The following is a 23,899-nucleotide window of genomic DNA, read 5'->3' on the forward strand; positions in this document are numbered from 1 at the left end:
GCGTCAGAGCATAGCCTCCTCTATTTTTTTCATGCCCGCTCAATCGCGGGAAACGCCGTTGTTAGGCGCCGTTCGTGCTAGTACGCGAAGCTGCCGACGAGTGGCGCGCGCAGCCCAGGATGGAGCAGACGACGCGGCAGGAGTTGCACGCAGCGTAAAAGACGGCGCGCAATTCTGCTACTGTGTATACTACTCTCCGTTTAGTAAGATTGATGTGCGGACACGATCGTTAAAGTGCTAAATTGTTTTTGTTAAGCCATGTGCACATGTACTTTAGTAAAAGCTGCTCATCAAGGAAAATATGAAATCGGCGGCCGGGCATACATATCGAACGTTGCTCCAGTACCGAGATGAATGCCTAAGTTTACAGCTATATCGACGGTAATTGTTACTGTGCCTCTTTGTACAAAACACGTATTCTTAGCATAGGTCGTATCTGGCCCAATATATAAGCAGAAACATTAAGGAAACATTTTTGTGAGCGATGAGTGAATGGAAAAAATTTTACTGTCGTATATAGAATAAAACATACATGCAAAAATGTTTTCACAACTTCAAAATCTTTCTAGATAGAGGCTTTGATGTCAGCGGTTTCACTACATCGTTCCTGTCCGTCACTGATAAGGCATAGTTCGCAAAAACAGGGCGGAAAAACTTTCCGCAGATGAGTTTCAGAAGCTGGCTGTGGTGGTCATTGGACGCAAGCTCACATTTCAGTGCTCCATGTTCTGCAAGAGCCTCAACTGTATTGTTGACTGCAGCTTGCAGGGGTTTTGATAAGAACTGTCTTTTGTTGAGCAACACCTCGACGTAGCTCTTGAGGGCGTACAGAACATACAAAAACTGCGTTGAAGGATAAAGGAGGCCTCCTCTGTCCTGAAGACGGATCAAACTGTCACTGGGCGCAGATGAGGCTGGTCGCGTGAGAAGAGCATTGCAGCTGCTGCAATCAATTTTTTCTTGAACGACGCGAGCCAAATAACCTCCTAACATCGCAAGTGGTGCAGTGTCTGGCGCTGGCAGCAACGTTTTCTGTGTCCTGAGAAGGTCTTCAAGGAGACTTTTTGCCTTCGGTGGAAAGTCGTCCGCGCGCTGGGTGACTGCAAGTTTCTGTGCACTGTTCAGTGCTCCAAGTGCTTGCCTTTCCGTTTCTATTACTTTGCTGTGTTGGGAAGCAGACACTAACCCAGTTTTTAAGGCCTTCTCTACGCCAGCCAGTACCGCTCTAGCATCTGTCTGATCGTTGCTTCCTGCAGACCGCCTTAACCAGCCAAAAACGACTCTATGGGGTCCGAAGAAAACTTGAACCCCTCTTTAGCAATGAGGTATTTGACGCATTCAACGTTTGATTTTGTCGTCATCACAAGCGCTTGTGTTGTTGTTTTTCTTCGGCGCCTTGTGCAGGCCGTCTGCTTCTGTCGCCGGCCGGGCTTCATTCAGCTAATTCGAAATCTGTTTTTAGCGCCGCTTTATTCCGGGTTGCTGCGCATTTCAGTGCACAAGGATTAGGCGTGTTTTTGCTAACTTGTTCCGGCTCTGAGTGTGCTGGTTTCGTCGATGTTGATTGTGTGTCTTAGGAATGTTCGGTTAGAGGACTGCGCGCTTTCTTGCATAGTTGCAGACGTCGTTTTTGTGTTGCCGAATGTTTGCTTTTATATACTTTTGGTAATGGCTTAGGACGAGTTAGTCGTTTGTGGAGTAGGCAAAGGCCACATTTATTCCGCGGCCGCCGAAGCCCCTGCAGCCGGCCGCAACTACGCGCACGCCCATCCATCCTGGGCTGGCAGCGCCGCCCCGCGGAGAAACACGGCGGAGTCAGACGGCGCTTCAGCAGCCTTCAACCAGGCACAGAAAAAATAGAGGAGGCTGTGGTCAGAGTTAAACAGAAACTTCCGTCGGCTACCGACACTCCCTGGTGCCGCTGTGGTTCGGAGGGGGGTGCCGCCACGATTGGAACAGCAGCCCTTCCATCAACTACCGACGCTCCCTTCGGCGCCGAGTGCGCGGTTGAAAGTAAACAAACAAAAAAAAAGAGTAGAACGCGAAGGCGTTATCGGGCCGCCTCCGCTTATCAGCATACGCAATCTGCGGCCACGTGTGGGGAGTGGGTTGGTGCTGGTTTGCTGCTTATCGACAGCCACCATCAGCGGGCCGCCTCGCGCGAGGCGGGGATGCCGGTTCTGCGCGTTGACATAGCTGCTCAAGGCAAGAACGATGCGACGGAGCCGCGCAGCAAAAAATGCAACCACGCTTGTCTCGCCTTTATTTATAGTGTGTTGCTTTGGTTTCGATTGTAAGTCGACCCCCCCACTTCGGATTTTCAAATTTTGAAAAATGGGTCGACTTACAATCGTGTAAATGCGGTAGTTTGTTGACTTTGGTTGCAGCTTTGTAACTTCGGAAGCTGCCCCAGACCAGAATGCACAGCGCACTGGTTCTGTGCTGCTGCCATTCTAGGAATAGCGCTCAGTTAACAAATTGTCCTTTGTGCTTGGCAAGTTAGTAAATTATAAATGAAAGCGTCAGTTTTACTTATGCGCCTCAAGAATTTGGCAGTTCCTACACTTCACTTTGCTAGCCTTCCTATCCTTCTCCTCCTGTGCTGCGAACTGCAGTGCAGGCACTTGTGAGTGAGCATTTTTGCTTGAATGTTTGTTGCACTAGGAAAGCTAAGCAGTTGGTGTGTTCGAAATGCAGCATTTTGAGCTGAAAATTTATCATCATTGTTCATTGTCATGGCCCGTGCAACCAACACTGCAACCAACACACAGTCAACTGTTTGGCTACTCCTGCTGGTAGGTAGTATGGTGACTACCCTAACAGTACACATGTATTGGTCCTATCTATAGGCCACTCTGTCACCACACTATCTCTTGTACACAGGGTCCATGCGGGTCCTTGAAAACCTTGAAAACCCTTGAATTTGGAAGAAGTGTTTTCAAGGGCCTTGAGAGTCCGGGAATTTTCGTGAGGTCCTTCAAAACCCTTGAATTCTGGTGTGGTGAGGGAGATGGCCGTGGAAAAATGCTAGTATCCGTTAAATTTTCTTTTTTCACAAATTACCTTGTTGGAGATAACTTTACCGGAACTCCACCTCTACTGCTTTGATTGCCGTCCCTTTGGCAAGAGCTCTGCGTAAACGCAGACGAAGCCCCACAGTCTCCGCCCGATGCCGCACATGGCTTCCGTCACCCCGTAACCTGCTCCAAGAGCAAGGTTTGTGTGCAAAGTGAAAAGAGACACAGTGTGAAGGCGGTTCGGGAACAGAACCTGGTGCGCCGCAAGCGTAGGGAGCCTATGCAGTTGCGACGCAAGCAGTTCACCGGCACACAGCAAGCACGCGTGCGTCGCTGCGCTAACACAACGCAGGATTCACCTATAGCAATTCTGCAAAATTTTCTGTCCACCATAAAAAAAGCGAAGTTATAGGGGCTTCAGCGTCGCCCACAACTATGAAGCCATAGAGGAACTTCTCCTTCATGTGTGCAACAGTGATCGAGCACCGTTTTGCTCGCTATACATAAAGTTCGCACCCGAAAAGTCGGAACAGCTCTGCTATTAGAATGATTTCGAACAAAGACTGAGCATGCTGGCTCAGATGCCAATCTTTTCGAAATGATGTCGCGCGCAGGCACGTCTGGCGACGGAATACGCTGCTGCTTGCCCGCCGTAGTCGTTGCTAGGCCTAGTTTGTTTCGCACCGAAACCGCAGCCGACGGCGCGTCTAAAGCGGCCAGAGCTGGATGAAAGGTCTGCCTTTGGTACAGCTAGATATCAGGTCCATCAGCTTATAATAAAATAAAGATTTGTACAAGTTCCACGACGATTTCAACAGCAAAGCTTGCAGACGCAGGACAGATGTGAGGTGCAGCTGCGGGTAGAAACGGCAGAAATTTGTTGGTATCGCAGTTACCGCTCTTACTAGCTAGCAACTCTTTATTGGCAAGCGGCTCTCAAGAGAGGTTTACATTAAAAGTCTCTTGTGCAATAAATGCTAGATATGTGAGATCTAAGAAATGTTTCTTTAATGAAATGCTGTGTTGCTAAGTCCTTGAAAGAAATAATGGGGGGTCCTTGGAAGTCCTTGAATTTCATGGCTGAAAACCAGCATGAACCCTGTGTACAAGAGATACAAGAATGCACTGGAGCGCTGTTGACATTACATTCTACCGATTTGGTCTGTGAGGTGCTGTTGTACACAGCAGCCCGTGAGGTGTCAGCTGTAAGGAGTATTTGAGTTTTTGGGCTCAGATTACTGACATCCTGTCTAGAGTTTCATCAGGGGCAGCAGCTCAGTCTGTCATACGGCAAAAAGTGTGATGTAGACAAACTCTGTAGTGTTTTCTTTTGGCTTTTCATTCTTTCATCAGCTCCATTAGTGAGCATTTCTCTCCCGCTGACTCTGGGCCTCCTATTTCTGCCGAGAGAGGGTAATATTTCTGAAATGGTGTAGTTGCTGCCATGTTGTATGGTGGAGTCAAATTTGAACTGGGAAGGAGACGGGGAGGGGCTTCACTTTTAGTACTGTCCTCCAAAAATGCATCTTTCTGCATACAAAATGCTGAAATGACCCTGGAAGGAGGTCTGCCAGTGAAGCCTGGCTCTCTAAGGCTTGACCCTCAGAGCATTTACGGTGTTCTCATCAGTTTAGTTATCTCAGTTTCATTTTGAATGCAAAAAAAAGGGGAGAGACTTGAAGGTACATGCAACGAGTGCTTACTATCAACAAAGGTGTTTATTCACACGCTTGCTATCAATACGGAGCAAGAAAAACAAGACAAAGAAAGGAGCATAAACAAAAACCAAAGATTGTCTATTACTATCTAAAAAGGAAATCTTTTTCCCTGTCAATGCAATAGTGCAATGGGTGGATATCTGTTTCACGTGCAGTAGTACAAAGAGTTCTTAAGTTTACTGCCAAACTGATATTCTGTGAAGCTTAAAGTGCTTTAAGCTATCAAAATCCCTAGTTCTGAACCGTAGGAAGCCTCAAACAGGCTTAAAAAGGCTCACAGGTGTGCGTGTGGCAGTCTGCATTGAAATTCATTTAGCCACATGATGTTTAAGTGGGGTAATGAGATTAGGAAAGATGTTTATGTGATGTGCCTTTGGGCTGGTTGGAGATCATTGGAGTGGGCCTTAGTTTTAAACTGGATGGAACCTAACCAAGCAGTGATGACGAAACGAGTGCTGTTGCTTTACAGTGTCACTCCTGCGCTACTGTGAGTCAACAGTGCAGCCTTGGGATTGATAATTGTCCTTCTTAGTCACAGCGCTTTGCTTAAAACTTGTTGGACCCTTGCAGAGCCCACCTGCTTGCCCACAAGCGCACTCACACTGGGGAGCGGCCTTTCCCATGCCCCTCGGCGACCTGTCCACAGGCGTTCAGCACTTCATCGGCAGCCAAGCGGCACTTTCTCAACATCCACTCCAAAGACGCTTCAGCAAAGGGTCAGCATCTCTCCTCTAATGGGACAGGATGGAGGCCTGCATCACCGTTTATAATTATCCTTGCAAATGAGCGAGCTCACCAGAGATTGTGTACATGCCAGGCTTAATCTTCATTCATTCGCTGTGAAAATAATTGGCTGTGTCATGTTGCGGAAAACATTAAGTTGAGACATGCTTTAAAAGATGGGTACTGTCAAACAGCAGCTAAATATATCATTCTTTGTCTTCTGTGTTGCTTCAAATGCTGGAGCTGTAAGTTTGTGTCCGTGCAATGAATAGCAGCATTCTTTAAAATTATGACTTGTAAAGCTAACTGCAGTTACACCTTTGTGTAGCTAATCTCCATGTAGCGAATTTCTCAATATTACGAAGGTTCTCAATTCTCCAATGTAGCCTCCATTGATATGTGTGTACGTCTAAACTACATGTAACAAAGATTTTATGGGGTTGACCTTAACATAATGAACTCGCTATGCCAATTATTTATTAGGTATATAGTGCTGTGTTACCGGAAGTTTGGCCAAGCCACTTGAAAGCTTGTGATGACAAAACATGAACCATCACGAGAGGAAAATCTGCATCCTTATCGAGCAAACAAAGCTGAAACAACACACCATGCTTCACATGATCGGCGCCTCTCCATGGCAAATGCTGCAGTCACTCCAGATTTCACTACCCACCAAGTGACATTACAACAGTTTGTGTGCAAAAACAGCATGAAACAACAGGAAGTAACACAGAAGGTACAGTACAAGCACTGAGCACCCATTGCAACCACTCTATTATTCGGTTCACGTGATTGCGGCACCGACAGCAGACACGCAGCGGCATTGGGGATGGCTGAGGGCATCGGTAACAGAAAGCAGAGTCCGTTACCGAGAGAGGGGACATACGAGAAGAGGCGCGGAGCTTCCAACTCCCCCACCATCTCCCCTCTCCCCAGAAAGTTTGTAATATTTCTGCACAACTTGGAGCCATTTTCCTTACAAAAGGAGCTGAAGCATTAGGGTGGAGATAGTTTATTGGGGAACTGCAGTAGCTTTGTTGGTGGTGAAGGGTGGCAAAAGTCTTCTTTTGACTACTGTTGTTTACTTGTGGCTATAGTTCATAGAAAGTGTCAGCATGCCTTTAGTTCGCACGCCTCTAGTTATGTTTTTTGTTTGTGTTGCAGTGCCTGTAATTTCGTTTAATCGATATAATTTGGGAAGTGAGTTATGTTATATTGTCACACAACTTTAATGATTGTGGACTGGAAGTTATGATCATAGGGTGATGGCTTCCACAGGAATGCTACCTCACATGCCTGCAAGCTGGGAGCTTACACAGGTTTGGAAGCTGTCGCCTCTCATATATAGCATCCTCTGCATTGTGAACAAGCTCTCGGACAGAGTATAAAGTAAAATAATTGGTTAACAGGAAAGGGAAGACACCATATCTCTCTCGCTCTCATTGGACAACTCCTCAACCGTGCTGTCAGGGAAGGCATGAAGAAGGGAATGAATGAACGAATAGAAAAAGAGGCGCCATAATGGAGATCTCCAGATTAATTTCAGCCTCCTGGGGTTGGTTAACGCACACCGACATCAATGGAGGCATTTCACCTCCATTGAAACGTGGCTGCCGCAAATGGGATGAGACACTTTCTCTGTTTTTTTTTGCTGCATGATCAAAGCATGGCTTGCTAAAATATGAAAGTTTGTAAAGTTATAGCTGTGTTTGTATTGTTTTTTGCTCTGGCAGCAAGGAAAAATGGAAACACCGAGGCTGAGACATCTGAGCAAGGCGAGGGTGCTCCTCATGGTGAAGACTACATCTTGGGTAAGCGTCGTGTCATGTGACTTTTTCACTATAAACAAAGAGGTGCTTTAATAAATGGGCCCTGTTTATTTAAATCAAGAAAGCATTGCAAAGAAGGCAGTGAGATGTTCCAGTTCTCTTCTTGTACCTTCATGTGGCAGCATTGTCAATAGCAGTGAGATCAAGAAACTTATGGAGAGAACTACAAGTTAATGTGTTAGTTTGTGAGAAATATTCACAGTTTGGTCAAGAGGTGAAGGTTAGAGAGGAGCCCTTGGTTTGGTAGAGCCCCTAGTCCAGTGACCCATTTGCCTCAGCTATCTGGCTGGCCTGGGCGGTCAGGGCCGTTCTAGAGAGGGAAGCTTCCCACTGAGATGGGAAGGGGTATGGAGGGTACTGAGGAAGGTTGGGGCATTCCCATATAGAATGGTAGAGGGTGGGATGTGTGCCACAGGAAGGGCAATTTGTAGGGTAGTGGGTGGGATGAAAGGTGTACCTAAGCGCAAGATGGAGGAAAGTGTTGGCCTGGAGGTGATGCCAGAAGGCCGCGTCCTCTCGACAAATATTTTTTTGAGATGATGAGTATGCTCTGCCAGACAGTTGGTAATGAGTGGGATGACCTCCGCCTCTTATGGGTTGGGATGGCCTTCCACTGGCACCCATAGGGTAAGCCCTGAGGCTCTCTCATGAATGTGCTCGTTGCCAGGGAGGGACACATGCCGTGGTGTCCAGATGAATTTGTGGCATTTGCAGCCAGAGGAGGTGTGTACCCGTGAGGAGTTGCGACAGGCTGTTTGCGAGTCACTTATGATAATGATCGGGTGACCTGGGGCCTTGTTTGTATAGCCAAGGCTATGGCACATTCTTCTGCCTCTGTGCTATCTCTAGTGCATACTGTGGCTGTTGTGATTGTGTCACCCTTCTAGTCGGCCATCGCCATACCATAGTGCGTGTGATGGCGTCCTTGTGGAGGGTTTCTCGGGTTAATGCGCTAGCGTTAAAGGCCCCTTTACCCAAAAAATCCGACATCGGGGTCAGCATTGTCGGTGCTGTGAGTGAAAAATAGGGTGGCAGAGGGTGGCACAGGTGAACATCCGCAGAAGTAACCTCTGTGGGCCACCTAGGTCATCATCTTGTGGGCGTCATCACAACCTGCCCACTGGATTGTGAGCAAACTGACCACTGTGGCAGGTGGCTGTTAAATTAATGGTTGGTCGCGAGAGGATGCCTGGTTTTGATTTATTGATTTATAGGGTTTTAACATCCCAAAGCGACTCAGGCTATGAGGGACGTCGTAGTAAAGGGCTCCGGAAATTACGACCACCTGGAGTTCTTTAACGTACACTGACATCGCATAGCACATGGGCCTCTAGAATTTCGCCTTCATCGAAATTCGGCCGCCGTGGCCGGGATCGAACCCGCGTCTTTCGGGTCAGCAGTCGAGCGCCGTAACCACTGAGCCACCACGGCGGGGCAAGGATGCTTGGAAAGAGCAACTTGGGCCGCACAAGCCCCACTGGTGGCAGCGCGTCCCATCGCAGGGCAGTGGCGCATCCCTTAATTGCTGCACCATTGCAGAACGAGTGGCGTGAGAACTTCCAGGGACCTATAAATATAAAGTTGAGATCGACCAATTCCGCATATATGGGCATTAACTCATTAACGCTGTTGAGGGACTTAAGTGTCCCCTCCAATTTTTTTGCCATAGATACGGTGCAGGGCATTTGCCTTTGCATTGCGTCTACTGTCATGACATTCGGGATGCATGTTTCTCAGTATTAAATTACAATATACTGCAGTGGAATCTCATTGATTCTAACTGATGGTTTTGTCCCATCAACATCGCATGCATTAAAAATGCTCCTTGTAATTTAAACTCTACATAGTTTGACATTATTTTCGGTCCCCTTTGAGTTCGAATTATTGAGGATAAACTATACTAGAATAACTTAATCAGTGCACAGTGAAGAGCTTCACAGTGCAGTCATATTTTAGAAGCTGAATGCATGTTTTTGGCCAAACAGTGGCCGAGCCAAATATATGACACTCACATTTCCCAGTATATCTCTGTTATGGATAAAGGGCAGTTAAGAACTTTCATAGCCAGGGCACCTCTTGTCTTGCTGTTTTGAAAAACTTTGTGGCCGGTGTTGGACACTGGAAAAAGTATATTGTCAGATGCAATGTCTGTACACCTTCTGTTGGGTACTGGACCAGGTTGCACCGATGATGTGAATGAAGCTGACAAGCCAGCCCCGGTGCCACACGTGTGTCGGCAGTGCGGAGCCACCTTCAAGTCCCGTGCCGGCCTGTCGGGCCACGAGCGGGCGCACATTGTGCTGCGGCCGTTCTCGTGCCCAGTGTGTCCGCGAGCATTTGCCAGCACGGGGGCTGCCTCCAGACACCTCCGCAAGGCCCACAAGACAACGACAACGTCTCTGAGGCAGGCGGTGGTGCGCTATGAGCCCGTGGGACCAGCCTTGTCTTCAGCTTAGTGATTGTGGCAGCAGTGACTGCAGAGAGGACCATGTGCAGCGTGGGGAAATGCTGTGTTGTGAAAATGTGCCGCTGCTGCTTCTTTGTGAGCTGTTGAGAGGGACGCTTTCTGGCAGTGGTTGGACATAGCATGCAGAATGTGCAACAGGAGTGATAGGTACTGCTAAATGTCCTTGTGGTATCTGTTTGAGTGGTAGGAACAATGGCAGATTTTAGGCTGTGTCGAAGGCTGTACTTGTGGATATCCTGTGCCACTGCAGTAAAAGCTGCAAGGGCGAGCCGCCAAACTCCAGATGTGTATGGCTGACTTCTGAGCATGTGAGAACAGTGGACTTGTGGAAGCTGGTGGTTTGCACCTGTAGCTTCTACTGCAGTGCCATAAAGGCTTTTCCTTAGTTGCGGGAAGATTATGGTTTGCCTGTATTACTTGAGCATGCATGTATCGAAATGCTAAATGAGATTACAAGCACTTTGAGAAAACCTTATGGATCTTTAAAATTGACGGCATAAACTGAAGTCAAGGTCATGATAGCAGGTGAGCTGCATTGTCGTGACCAAAGGTGTTTAAGAGTGTCTGCAGCTTCCTACTGAATTCCAGCATCACAATTGCACACTGCTTTCGACTTCGCTTTTAAAGCGCCCCTGATCCTGCTTTAGTTGATAATTCTGTCATACTGTGCCACTTGTGAGGCATCAGCTAAAGAACTAGTACCTTTATTATTGGTGGAGTTTCAGCCGTTACAGTCATGCGAACTTGTCATCTTTGTCTGATCAGTGCCCTGTCCAGGATGGTTTCTCTTATTTGAGTGTCTCTGTAAGCTTTATTTTTTGTCCTCTTGTAGGGGGTGAAGTATGTCAGAACCGTGCATCAAATGCCTCTTCTGAGCTCTGTCAAGTGTGAGCTTTCACCTGTTACATAGACATTGCAGGTATAAAGTGGAGGGCACAAATTGTGCTGCGCTGAAACAATAGTCACAACGGCAGAGCCATGTAGAGTGCAGTAATGCATGTGCAGTGGGTTTCAATGTGTAGTGCACGCTCATTACATTTGCACTCACTAGAAAAGCAGTACGCCAGCAAGCACACAATGAAGCTGTGATAACAAAAAGAAAAAGTAACGAAGGACAAGAGCAACGTAGTGTATATCTGTCGCTGGAACACAAATAGGCTGGAGAGTGAAGCTAAGACGCTTACTTCTCATTGAAAAGAAATGACTGCTACAAAAGGAAGTCTCTGCAGTGTGCAGGTAACTAGGTGCCAGAAACACTTAATTCTGTCAGTCTCAGTGATAAAGTAGTAAAATTATTTGAGTCCCTTGCTTAGTAGGCCTGGGGTGTAGTATGCCTGGGACATGTCCGGATGCAGTAGCCCAGGAATGCAGTGAGCCTGGGACATAGTGGGCCCTTTCATGAGGACATCATTGAAGTGAGTTGCATTGAGAGTCACTGCAAATGAGCTGTTAGGTTTGAATTTTTGCCAGCTTTTTTGGCGCTCATGGCTTTCATACTGAGCCTACGCTCTGAAGCCGCGAGCTTTTGTGCTCACATTTTGCAGTGTACTTGTTTATTTGAAGTGTTTAGACCTGACCAGGGGCCCATGACGTATTTTTTAGCAGTTTATCTTTGAAGTTTGCACCATATTAATAATGCTGTGACGTGGCCAGTTATTGAGTTTGATCTGTGCTGAATTTGTCAGGTACAATTGGAACAAGCTGTGGCTCCATGGTCTTACTTGACGGTCATTTGGTGTCTGAGCACCTGTCCACTGGATGTCGCAAGATTCGCTTGGGGAAGTAAGCTGTAGTTTACAAGTGGATCTGCAATGGTGTGAAGGAAAGAGTAGTCAAGTTTAAAAAAACAAAAAATGTTACATTAGTTACCTTTGAAGCACAAGCAAAGCTTTGCAGTCTAAAATGTTATGAGAGGAGATGGCATGTTTGCAGCTGGCAAAGCTTTCTAATTTCAGAGCTGCTCAAACACCTCTTCAGATTCATCCATGACATGAATGCTTTTCAGATCCATCCATATTTTCAAATTAATCCATAGCGTGAAGTAGAAATCTTGCTGTGAGATAAAGTATTATTATTTGTCATATGTGTAGTACTCTTTTCAGGGTTAAGTTTTCTGTTTTTTTTTTTTTTATTCCTCCTTCATCTACTTTCTCACTGAGCCGAAAGGTGCAACCTTTGAATGAGCTTTGGAACTTTGATTGCGGTTGGTGAAACGTGATTAAGTTTCACCAGAAGTTCGGTGTGCCTGAAAATGTTTCAGCACTCAGTCTACACTGAGCTCAACCTGCATCAGTTCAAACATTATTGGGAGCGCCTATTTAAAGGGGCCATAAGAAGTGGCTTTCTTTGACATAAGAAAAACAAATAGAAGTGGCAGGTCAGAATAGGTTGTTTGTTGCTGGCATCTTTGGCTTATTAACAAGTGAAGTTCTACTCTTCTCATGGACTAGTAAAGAAGAACCTTGGACAGGATGCTAACTCTATGAAGATGGCAGGTAATGTTCTAAGAGCTTCAAAGTATTTGGTACATTCAGGTTCATAATCCAGGCCATATTTTCGTAGGTAGCTAACGCACTTGGCAAGATGTGAAACCTGCAGGGCTGACTCATATTCCAACTATTAAGTGATGTTATCGTAGCTAACTCCGAATGCATTATCTGTTATCAAAACAAGGCAGAACTGATGCAATGGATAAAAGGAGTCTTTTTTTCTGTTGTTTACTTTGAGCATTTCATGACTAGAGCAAACCACAGTTGTAACATGAGACTGCTCCATTTTAGCAAGGTGTATAGTCGACCTTAAAAAGCATGAATAGGTTCATGCTTTTTGTGTGATACAGTGTTAGCTTATTCGTTTTCCAATACAGTCAAAGTTGTTTCAATGAAGCCTGTTTAGTCAGTAGCTCAATTGCAGAATGAGGTAATTGAGAAATACAGTGGAAGGGCACTGTAGTAAACTCTTATAAAAACACCGGTATAGTAAAGTGAAACTGCAGTCCCGTTGTGCGTTCGATAGACTATCGTTCATTTCTTTTTGTTTATAGTAAAGACATCCTCAGTAAAGAAACTGCTAGAGTAAAGAGCTTCTGGCCATGGCAGCATACCGTGGAATGATGACATTGCCGCACGCATGTAGTCTAGGGCATCCAAGAGCAGCAGACATATAATGGTATAATCGCAAGATCAGCAAGGAGGCCAATGTATACCGATAGCTAGAAAACATAGCTTAAGCATCAGGCTGGTCAGCTGCGAGAAGCCAAATGTTCTTAAGTTCTTGGAACGAGGAAGGAAAGCACATAGTGTGCACTGAAACAAAAAAAAAAGAAGCTGGCTATGAACTTGGAAAGGTGGTGGTGCTGTGGGATGTCGTTGCATGTTAAAGATCCCAAGGTGGTAGAAATTATTCCGGAGACCTCCACTTTCTTCTTTCACTCCCACCTTCCTCCCTTCCCTTACAGTGCAGTTCAGGTGTCCACCGCTAAAACCAGGTTACCAATTTAAGGTGGGCGTCTCTCATAGCCTCAGTCGCTTTGGGACGTTAAACCCCATAAACCAAACCAATTTAAGGTGGTGTGGGCCACTGAGAAAGAGAAGGCAGTAAAAGAGTGAGGAGTAGGGAAGGGAAAAAAGAAAAGTGTGAACAGTTAAGTACTAGCCTTTTGCACAGAGCAGTGGCAGTAAGAAGGGGAGGCATCGTGCACTGGTGCTTCATTGTGTTTCATGCCCTTCTTAATTGCTGCCTTTTAAATGACACTGAGGCAGCGGAAGATCATGCAGTGTTCACATAAGGCTTCATCTTTCGTTTGGACTAGCTCGTGTTATATATATTCATATATATTCGATGCCACATCATGTTTGTGCAAATACAGTACTTCTGCAAGACTTACAAAATCAAAAACGTGATAATATAAAAGGTGATAACCGAATGTAAATCTTATCATTAGCACAAAATGGGATGCTTAGGGCAGGGTAGAAGACATAAGTTTCTTTTCTAAACCAACACTATGTCTTTAGTAAGTAGTTAGGGCCTCAAATGAAGGGATTGACTGCACTTGGCGGATTTGGAGCTTCAGCGCGTCTGTTACCTGTCGAAGGGGGAGTAGGCCAAGGACCACTTTTTTAAGTATCTCTCCTCGTAAGTGTTGAGCACCGGTCTGGGCTAAACCTTGTACCCATAAGAAAACTGGCGGGTATCCGGAGGCACTGGAAGCACCAGAGGGGCTAGCTGGACAGCAGAGGCCGTGGGAGTCCCGGATAGAAGACCCAACCACGAGAGCTCTGCAAGACTTTTTAGAGCACATAAAGTTTACTCTCTTTCTCAGAGCCATGCAATCACCAACAACTGATGTAGTAAACACTGATATAGTAGAAAATCTTGCTGCTCCGAGTGACTTCACTTAAGAGAGGTTCTGCTATTATAAATTGAGGCGCAAATGTCAAATTTTTGTGCTCACACAAATGAGCAAGCTCAATGAAACAAATATGCATACAAGAAAACGAAAAAAAAGTTGACAGCAAATTGTCACAACAGCAGAAGTGCTTCTCTCTGTTAGTATTGACTGTATGCAGCTGTGAATGTTTTGTTTTCATTTTAGTTCGTGTGTGTACGCGAATTCCAAATCTTTGCCACGATATATCGCCACCATAGGTTTTCAGGCTGTCACATGTGAGTGCAGTGATCACAGGTTCTTCACTGTAATCTTCCTTTTTGATTTTTGTTGCTCAAAAGTAGCCATGCAGTGCAGGCATACTGCAGTATTCAGGCATGTTGCCCATGAAGGTGCAAGCCTTAAAACAGAATCTAGTCCTTTAGTGAACAAACCTGGGAATCTCTGCTGATATTGAAAATAAATTTGATAAATGAGTATTTTCTCCACAGCATGCTTCAAGTTCCCACGAAGTTCAGCTGCTGCTGCTGCTCCTGTGTGTTGGCGTTAGTGTGTTGTGTGATATCAGGGAGCCTAAGTGAACTTAGCTGTTGTTCACTGTGCTGAAGGCTCACTATGATGTGCTATTTGTGTTGGTTGCTTTCAAAGTAGTGGGTAGTGTCTCGTGCAGCAAAATGCAAGCTTGGACATTGTTGCATGATTCGTGTTGATTCGAATAGCAGCATGCTGTCTAGTTAAAAAGGGAGATGTTGCAGTTACTGAGTGCAACAACAACAAAAAAAAAGGCGTCTGTAGAATTTCCTATTGCATCCCACTTCCTTTTGTGCCTTTTAATTTCACTCGGGCTGTTGCCTTGTGTCGCACACAGGTCCTCAAGCTTGGAGAGGTTGAAATACAAGTTCCTGAACCACGCGTGTTGGCTGAACCCCGTAGGTTTCTATTGCACACAAATAGTGCGCATTTTATGCCACACACAAATGAAGTTTCACATCACAAATGCTGGAGAAACGAATATATTGAACAAGTAGTCCTGTTCGAGTTCAAGTCGCAACATGAGAAGCGATGTGGTAATGAAGGCTTGAGAGGTGCACCTGATGACAAATGGGATCAAGGATATGCAAAGCATCACTATCTTTTCTTAGTACGAAACTTCAGTTGCAGCCCCTGTCTCAGTACATACACAAGTTGCTTCTGCTGGAATAGGTATAACACCCGAATAATAGTACACCCATTTTGCTCTTGACATTGAACATGATAGAGTTTTCAGGCCTTAATTTTATTGTCGAACTAATTAGGTTCCACTTTGCTGACATTTCCTGGCACCAGGCTAAAGCTGTCTCGGAAAACATGTTAAGTGCATAGTCATCTACCGGTGTCGTTATAGAAGGTCAGACGCCTTAACAGATTTATTATGAGAGACTAATTATGGACTTGCATATGTATCACTAGCCCTGCCATATTATGGCAGTGTGCTCAGTTATACCACTTATATGGTTGAGATGTTTTTCTGAGTCTTTCAAGGTACATTTAAGGTTCGAGAAAACATTTAGTGTTGCTATACAGGACTTCCTCTGGTATGCTTTTCAACAAAACTTAAAGTATGGAAGCAATAATGTTGACAAAGTTAAGGAAAACCAATCCCTTTCCCTCCCATTCGTGCCAGGCAGGTTCTAATCCCCACAACTGTCGTTCATGATTTACTGTTTTATTCATAGCACCTGACAACGGTGGCAGCATTCATATTACATGATGAAAGAAAAATTGAATCCCATCTCTAGCTTGTTCGATGCTTTGCCACATTTTCACAAACTTACCAACCATCTTCGTTGAGCACTACCATTTCCAAGAACACGAAGCTGCATCTAGTCAGCAGCTCCATGCTTCTTTATCACCCTACAGAAACAAGGGAGCTTTGCCGGTGTCATCAGCTAAACTTGTTTGCATTTTATTTTTTAATGGCTTCTTTCTCATCTTTTTTTTTTTTTTCTAAGCCTGGTTAGATCCAGCCAACAAACATTATTGCTCACACATTTCCTTCACCCATACATCGCGTAGGCTCTTAAAGATGTTTAAAGAAGTATGTGGTGCCGGTGTATTTACACTCTTTTGACTTATCAAATATTGTGTTGAGGGTGTTGAACCAGAAACCAACCAAAACTGAGGAAACCTCTTTTTCATGAGAAGCAGAAAATTGCATCTTTATCTTTACTCCAGAGCAAAATGGAAAGAAAAATACAAGCTGCCTCTCTCTCGACTTTCCGTTCTCCTCCAAAGCGAACCGACGGTGATAGCTGTGTCGTATCTGCTTTCTTGTCTGCCTCCACTTAACATAGAAACTACACTTCGAGGTTGACCTGGAACAGTCTTTCCACTGATGGCACATTCTCAAGCGTGCCCACTTTGTGGCTAATACGGCCTGCGCTCTCTGAGATATCCTCATTGTTCATCATGCCCATGGAGGAGCCCCTGGTATCGACACACTATGCCTGTGTTGTAAACCGAAAGCCCTCTTATGGCTATAGTTGTAAAGGTTTTCAGTCCTAAGTCGGCTATCTCCCATGTCATTTTTTTTTGTCTGTGCGCTTATTTCTGAACCAGAATGAAAACTGGGATGAAAATCATTTCATTTCAACACCCCGACTACTTCACTTTTATTGCACCTATTAGAGCTCAAGGCAGATTCAACAAATGTATGCTTGTTAACATTGTACCACAGTATAATTCTAGCAGTGTCTTTGTGTGCTCAGTTATTTATTCAATTTTGATGTGTCACTGGCCAATGCATCTTTGCATTTGAACATGTTTTGTCCTTGAATAGGAGGGATCGTTTATAAAGCTTGTTTCTTGTCGAATGTGCCTTGCGTTATTTGCATAAGCCGTTTTCATTGTCATAAACACAGTGACACGCGGCTATTGATTGAGACTGCTATGTTAAAATCCACCTTACAGTCTGATACAACTCCAGAACAAAGCAGGAAAATTTTATTAAAGGAGGCCTCCCAGCTAGTGACATCAAGGTTAATCCCATTTCGTCGGAGCACCTGCCAGCTACTTACGACGTCAAGCTAGGAAATTAACCGTGACATCACGACAATCGATTGATGCCATTGTCTGGAACGCTTCCTTTGACGGGCACATGCGACTTCGTTCTCGAGTTGTATCCGACTGCAGTGTTCTCCATGTAATGCACTGTTTCACGTGTTTATGCGTGAGAAATTGGATAGTTTGCTTGGACACATGCAATGTCATCTAGCATTCTTCCAAAGTTGCCCACTAGTGGCAGCTGCCTTGCAGGCCAAGGGTGGATTTATTGAAGAGGGAGAGGTGGTGGTTCCGCCCCCCCCCCCCCTCCCCACAAGGGAGAAATTTTTTTGCATAGGAAAACCATGCTAAACCTAATTTTTAAACGAAAAAAGTAGAAGAAATACATGGTTTAAATGGAACCACCCCCAACCCCTCAAAGGGTGACCCATAAATCTGCCTCTGTTGCAGGCAACAGATTTTAGGTTTTCCAAGCTGCTGTGGTCACTGCCATTTTATCATTTATATGTAAATGAAAACAGCGCGCTTTTATTGAACTGACTGAAATGTACGCATTGCTTAGGAGGCAATACACAGATGGACCAAAGGAGGCGCACCACAAGCCCAAACACGTGGCTGCAAAACTACCAAGCAAAATATTTCCCCTTTGCTGCGACCTTATAAAAAAGTATGTCATTCACAATTAAACTTTAGGTGATTTAGTGAACTCTATCCATGTAAGCTCTTACATGTAACATGGCCACAACACATAATATTGCAGCAGGTGGGTGAAAGTAGTGTTAGAACAGCACAAGTATGTCAATTTCTGTATCCAGACACAAACTACCATATTTAATCGTGTAATTTGAGCACTTTTTTCCCCTAAAGGCTTCAAAACGGGGGTGCGCAAGTTACGTGGACACGTGGACGTGGCCGTGGACTAACGTCATAACGCACAATGTATACCGTATATTGCCGCGTATAAGTCGGCCCCGCACTCGTGCCCCTCGCTGGCCAAAAAAAAGGACTCTAAATATAAATTGCTGCGTCCCCCGCCCCAGACCCACGTTATGCAGTTCCTCGTGTGATGGCATGTCGGCAAGTGTGGAGCTCAAAGCAATAAACACGGAACAATACTATCGCAAAGCCAGCAGTCGGAAGCGAATGAAGGTGCCAGGCGATACAACGGCGCCCTCACATGCGATCCGGCTGAGTGTAGCCACAAACCGAATAGCGAACTGTTCAGTAGTTTCGGATTCTGGTGCGACGCACGCTCCAGAGGTTACCTCAAGTTTGCTCTCGCAGCTGTTTGTATGGGAAAGTGGGGAAAGCAACCGCCGGCGCAAGCGAGCCGTGTAAATGGCAAACAATTGACTTTTTCGCCACCACTCATTCACCTTTCGCAGCCACAAGAGGCGACGCGGCTGCACCGATCTTCCCAAGCCTGCCCTGCGTGCATCCGCATGCACACTTATGTGCTAGTGCAGGAGTGAGTGCAAAATATGAGTTTTTTTGTTTTTTCCCATATATCCGGGTAAAAAGTTAGAGGCATGCAAATTACGCGAGTAAATACGGTATGTTATCATTCAATTTTTTTCTCGCCTATTCCAGCAGAGTCCCATTCCCTTTAATAGGGTTTGGCTCCTCATTATTTAGTATTTCTTGTACTTTTTTTTATGCTGTGCAGAATTCCTTTTTTGAGCTATCTTTCTTATGTTTGGTCTAAGTCTATTATACTTGAGTGGCCTAGACCAAGTCGCTCTATTTTTAATTTTTTCTAATCAGTCCCATCATACTAAAACGAACAAACATCAGGAGTTCAAATAAAAAAGCGTCAACAAGTGCATGATCAGCTTGAGAGTACTGAAATGTTCTGGGTGGCCATGCAATGATTGCAAGTAAGCTGATAATGTAATACTGTGATTATACTAGGTCAGCTTAATGGAGCTAGTTTAATACTTGCATGAAAGTAACACAGTACCTGATAACTGATTCCAGTGCTTCTAGGCATAACCCATATTATTGTTGGCGCCTAGGACATTGGTGCCGTTTCGATTGTGGCACTACAGCATAACTTGGATGAGCGATAATGGGCATTGTTTATTATATGGGATGAATATAATTTTCTTAAGCCATCAGGTAAATATTGGTGTATTGCCTAAAAAATGAATAAATAAATAATATAAATTGCATGTTTCCTTCCTATTTCACCTCTTTTTATCCTCGTTCACTTGGTATGCAGTCACCGAGAACTCTGGTAGGGGACATAGACTGTAACCGGCAACTATTTATTTGCTAAATTCTGAAAACATTTGCAGGAAACTTTTTAACTCAAGGCCTCCACTTCTTGGTAGTGTCGATATATTTTCCATCAGGTACTTCATAATTCTCAATAGGAGGTGTCGAAACTATTGCCTTGAACTGCGCAGGAAGCATACCATCGTCTGGCTGCAAGAAAAAAAAAGTGGAATAAGTTGTAATGAGAATGTTGTTTGACACACATAACCTTCAGATGCATACACTGGGTGTTTCAGAGAGTACTTAAAAATTTCTAAAAGTGGGTAATTTCTAAAGTAAAGCAATATGTCACCCGCGGACGTTATGTTCGCACTGAACTTCTTACATTTCAATTTTGTGCGGAAAAAGCACCAAATTTTCTTCTGCCGCAGGGCTTTGGAGAATGACTGTCTTCATTTAATAAACTGAGATGACACAGTCTTCTCCAGGGCTACAATCTTGCCCTTGGCCTTAACTGTCGGGCTGTGCTTATTAAAAAGTCAATTAGTAGATTTTAACTAATCATTTTCCAAATTACTGACGTCTGCTATGGATGATAGTTTGTTTCTGAAAAGATTCTTGTTCCAGACCACCCCATTTTCCTACATTTAAAAAATTTTTGCTGAAACACCTGCTATATAGTGATGTCTGTATTTATGTACTGGATTGAAAAAAATTCCTGCGCACGAACCATCAACCTAATCATGAGCAAACATCGCTCACAAGGTGGAAAATTATGGTCTACATTCTTTGGTACCTGCCTGCATTTTCTGGTACTAAGGAGAAACTGCTGCCGGTTGCGAGTACAGTTTTTGCAGGCGCAAGCCAAGCAGCTGATCCACCTGCCGAAGAAAGAAGCAACCGAAGGCCCAGCTTGGTGGCTGGGCGAGTTCAGTGTCTGTTTTGAAGGTCTGTTGCATTTTTGCGGTGTTTTAGTTAGAGGAGTGATGGCTGTTCCTTTTGACTTCAATTTTAGCGAGAAGACGAAACGGCATCTTCACGGCACCGCACAGCTTGCCCATCTATTGAGCCAAACTGTTGGTTGCTTCTCCAACTGGCACGGGGCGCAGCCTTTCTGGGAACTGTAATTGCAGGCTGCACCAGATTTTATTACAGAAAATTCACACTAGTGCCGATATCTTAAATTGCTTCTCAAAGAACATAGACCATAATATGCTACCTAGTCAGCGATGTCTGGTGTTGATTAGGCCAGTAGTTTGCGCACAGGAATTTTTTCAAACATGAAAAATAAATATAGAAATCTCTGTATAAGGAAAACACTGAAATTTAGTTTATTGCCACTGTTGCAATAACTGCTTTACGCTGACACCAGTTATCTTTGAAGGTAAGCATACCTCTGATAGAATAAGTAACAATGCAGAAAGTGCTCTAAATAAAAGGTGACTGAAGAATCCACTGCAACGAACTGCTAGTCCTTGTCATTTCCTGAATATCGTATTATGCAGCCACAATATCAATGAACTCTGATGCCAGTTTTCAACTGCTTTTCTACAAGATTGTTAATCAGTCTAATCAGCCAAAGCAAGCACTGATCAGCAAAACCTAATGCAATAGTCATACATTGCCACAAGTTGTGGAAGAAGGAGGCATCTTGTTACATCAATATAATGTCTGCCAGAACTCCACATTCAAGGGTGTGTACTTCTAGCATTTGTTTAAAATCGAGAAGAGTTTCAAGTTATCCATGTTTCCCTTGCTGTTCTCGCATTTTAGCAAGGAAAAAAAAAGGCTTGAATTTCATCAAAACGATCAACAATCAAATAAAAATGCAGCAGCCCTTTTCCTAAGTTTCCAGAGTAGAGGGAAAATATAATGGATTTTTAGACTCAAGTGTGGTCTTTGTGCGAGGCATTGATACAACCTTGCATATCACTTAGACTGGCAGTAGTACAGTGGAATGTTGTTAATTCAAACATTCAGTTTCTTCAAACTCTGCAGACTGTGAAAACATTTTCGATCACTTTCGAATCTAAATTACAAAGAGCAATTGCTGTATGGCATTTTTGAGCTAGCATCTGTATTAGAAGCATCTATACAGTGCAACTAACTTTGAGAAATGACTCACCTGTACAGCAGCATTGTATAGCTCTTCTGATGCATCCTTCAACATTTCCAAGGCCTTCTGTTGACTGGCCACAACACGTTCCAGCATCACTGCTTCATTCATGTGCTTTCTCATGCAGTACACACTCCACGCTCGCTGCATTGCCTCTCGAAGCTGGCATGTCTCATGTTCAAGAACGGGAGGTGCTCTGTGCCTTAACCTGCAATACGTGTGGCAGTACTCAATCATGGCACTCGTTATTCAAAAGTCAAATGTGGCAGAGCACAGGTGTTCGCACTCTGCGTGGCTGGAGATGTGAACTAGGAGACTATGGCATCTTCTACTTGGTGAAGAATGCAAAGCCATGCCGATAAAAAGTGATGCATAAAAGACAAGCAGCAACGTAAAAAGGAACTGGAAAATATCTTGAGGGTTTCCTCAAGCCTCAAGTCAGTCTCAGGCCAGGCTCCAATAATGCTTGTAAACACTGCATACAAGTACATACTGCACAAGAATGTTGAGCTCTTTCTCCAAGTTATGGCAACGTCATCATGTTGTTACGTGGGGGTTTAATTTCCCCAGGCCGCACCAGGTCTATGAGAGACGTCGTAGTGGAGGGCTCCAGATTAATTCATTTCAGCCACCCGAGGTGACATCACACTGACATCACACAGAACACAGGCATATTTGCACTTCATGGTATCATAGGAAATTACTTGGAATTCATGACAACCTATTCGCTAGTTTACTTGTGTGTGTGTGTCCTGCAAGATTTTCAGCATAATTTTGCAGTCATTCTGATAACATGGGAATCCCAGGCACTCTTTGTGCATCTCAGAGAAGTGCTACCACTAACACGAGGTCACTCACTAATGGATAGTGAGGCAAAGTGTGTTGCTGGGCGAGTTGGTTGAGGTACATCTTGTGAAAAACAGTGTTAGCAGACAAAGGACCAGAACGAGAAGGACACAACTGCGCTGAGACACCTGTGGATCACTTTTCCACAAGGAATCAGAGAGAGTAGGCAATATGCGCTATTATAACATCTGCTTCGCAAAATACTGCACAGGGTCTAGCAATTTCTGTCACGATGCTCCACCAACATGCCCAAGTGTCTTAAAAGGAATATACACACCATTCTGTCCATGGCTGCTTTCAGTGCTTTTTGGTTCCTGCTATGTTACCAGCAGAGTGAAAAACTGCCACAGTGAGTATACATTCACATCCATTTTCATCGAAACCAGAAGAGATTTTGCATACAAAAGCACTTCAAATAAAGCAACTTGTTTATAGCAACTGTGAAATTATTACATGTCTTGAAAGGAACTGTGTAATAAAATCGATCAATGCAGCATCTTTGTGGCACTACCCTCCACCTCATTTCCGGTATCTTAATACACTATGAACACTCAATATCCATGGTTCTTTAACTATATATCGCGACCCATACATAATGGAGATTTCTATGCCTGTAAAAAGGTTACGAATGAAGTTGCTTTGATTGGTTACTATAATTGGTGGCTCCGTAAGATCATGGACGTGCTACACAATATACATCTTCATCACCAGTGTGCATTAGCAAGGCATAGAAACAAATTAGCATGCACCGCTCACCCCAGTTCCTTTTGCAGCTTTGGGGCGACTTCCATTTCTTCAATCGGTTTGTACTTCTTGGCGTGCTTCTTGAGCATGCGGATTCCTTTTTCGATTCTGCGCTTACGACGTTCTTCCCTCATGCGCACAATGGCTGGGTCAATTCGTTTCTTCTTCTTGAGGGGCTCTGCGCTGCAATTTATTCACAACAGTTAACACCGCGGCTAAATGCAATGTGCGTATGCACGCATAACCAGCATTTACCCGAGTTGGGCCGTGGTGTGCAAATCCCTGAATGCAAGAGCACTGGACGGCAAAATCCGTTGTGATGCTGCCGACAACCTGAAAATAAAACCGAAAATAGTGCGTAAAAGTTATCGCACGGTCTAGTTTTACAGTTAACTTTGCGCTGCTTTCCTACCGTAAACCAGACAGTCTGGCAGCTAAGCTGACAAGCTGCATCGTTGCTCTGGTGGAGACGAGATGTGATCACAAAGATGTTTTGCGACACGCTATCTAAACTGTATCGTTTCCTAAATGTTAACTATTCTTGTGAAACGACGTCCCCCGTGCGCATACAAACGTAACACAAGTACACTACATGTGAGCACATCTACTGTATGAATTAGTTCATTTTCTTTCGCTCCCTTCCTTGAAGCAAAACGGAAGTGACTTTCATTTGTCCAGTTATTAGTAATCTAATTTTTTTTATATTAAATTAGCTATTCAGCAATTTTATTTTTATAACACACACATACGTGAAAGAAATAAATCAAGGTTAACTACTGATGAATTTTGTTTA

At 44.4% G+C, this 23,899-nt stretch overlaps 2 protein-coding genes across 6 annotated transcripts in view; one reads left to right on the forward strand and one right to left on the reverse strand.

Annotated features, from left to right (window-relative positions):
• Positions 1–16,993, forward strand: part of LOC149340570 (uncharacterized) — a 31,538-nt gene extending 14,545 nt beyond the window's left edge. For 4 of the 5 annotated variants that reach the window (XM_089549384.1, XM_089549381.1, XM_089549382.1 and 1 more), the window contains exons 5-7: positions 5,306–5,451; positions 7,192–7,269; positions 9,466–16,993. In XM_089549384.1, the coding sequence (XP_089405510.1) occupies positions 5,306–5,451; positions 7,192–7,269; positions 9,466–9,743 (502 nt within the window). In that variant the 3' untranslated portion in view covers positions 9,744–16,993. The remainder of the gene's footprint in view (positions 1–5,305; positions 5,452–7,191; positions 7,270–9,465) is intronic. The other variant, XR_016283625.1, reaches the window with a different exon arrangement.
• Positions 16,994–19,434: 2,441 nt separating this feature from the next.
• mRpL40 (mitochondrial ribosomal protein L40) lies at positions 19,435–23,748 on the reverse strand. The gene is made up of 5 exons (XM_089549386.1): positions 23,519–23,748; positions 23,362–23,439; positions 23,119–23,289; positions 21,526–21,724; positions 19,435–19,610 (listed from the first exon to the last, which is right to left on the reverse strand). Exons 1-5 carry the CDS (start codon positions 23,557–23,559, stop codon positions 19,494–19,496), a joined length of 606 nt encoding a protein of 201 aa, XP_089405512.1. The 5' UTR covers positions 23,560–23,748; the 3' UTR covers positions 19,435–19,493.
• Between the last annotated feature and the right edge of the window lie 151 nt (positions 23,749–23,899).

This window comes from Amblyomma mixtum, chromosome 6 (genome assembly GCF_055824585.1).
Source record: "Amblyomma mixtum isolate Tamu chromosome 6, ASM5582458v1, whole genome shotgun sequence".
Classification (NCBI taxonomy): domain Eukaryota; kingdom Metazoa; phylum Arthropoda; class Arachnida; order Ixodida; family Ixodidae; genus Amblyomma; species Amblyomma mixtum.

Bases quoted from the DNA above. Each gene is read 5' to 3' on its own strand.
- mRpL40 (XM_089549386.1), bottom strand. From the start codon at position 23,559: ATGCAGCTTGTCAGCTTAGCTGCCAGACTGTCTGGTTTACG. The intron at 23,440-23,518 runs GTAGGAAAGCAG...TTTTATTTTCAG, and splicing joins GCCAGACTGTCTGGTTTACG to GTTGTCGGCAGCATCACAAC. The intron at 23,290-23,361 runs GTAAATGCTGGT...AATAAATTGCAG, and splicing joins CACACCACGGCCCAACTCGG to CGCAGAGCCCCTCAAGAAGA.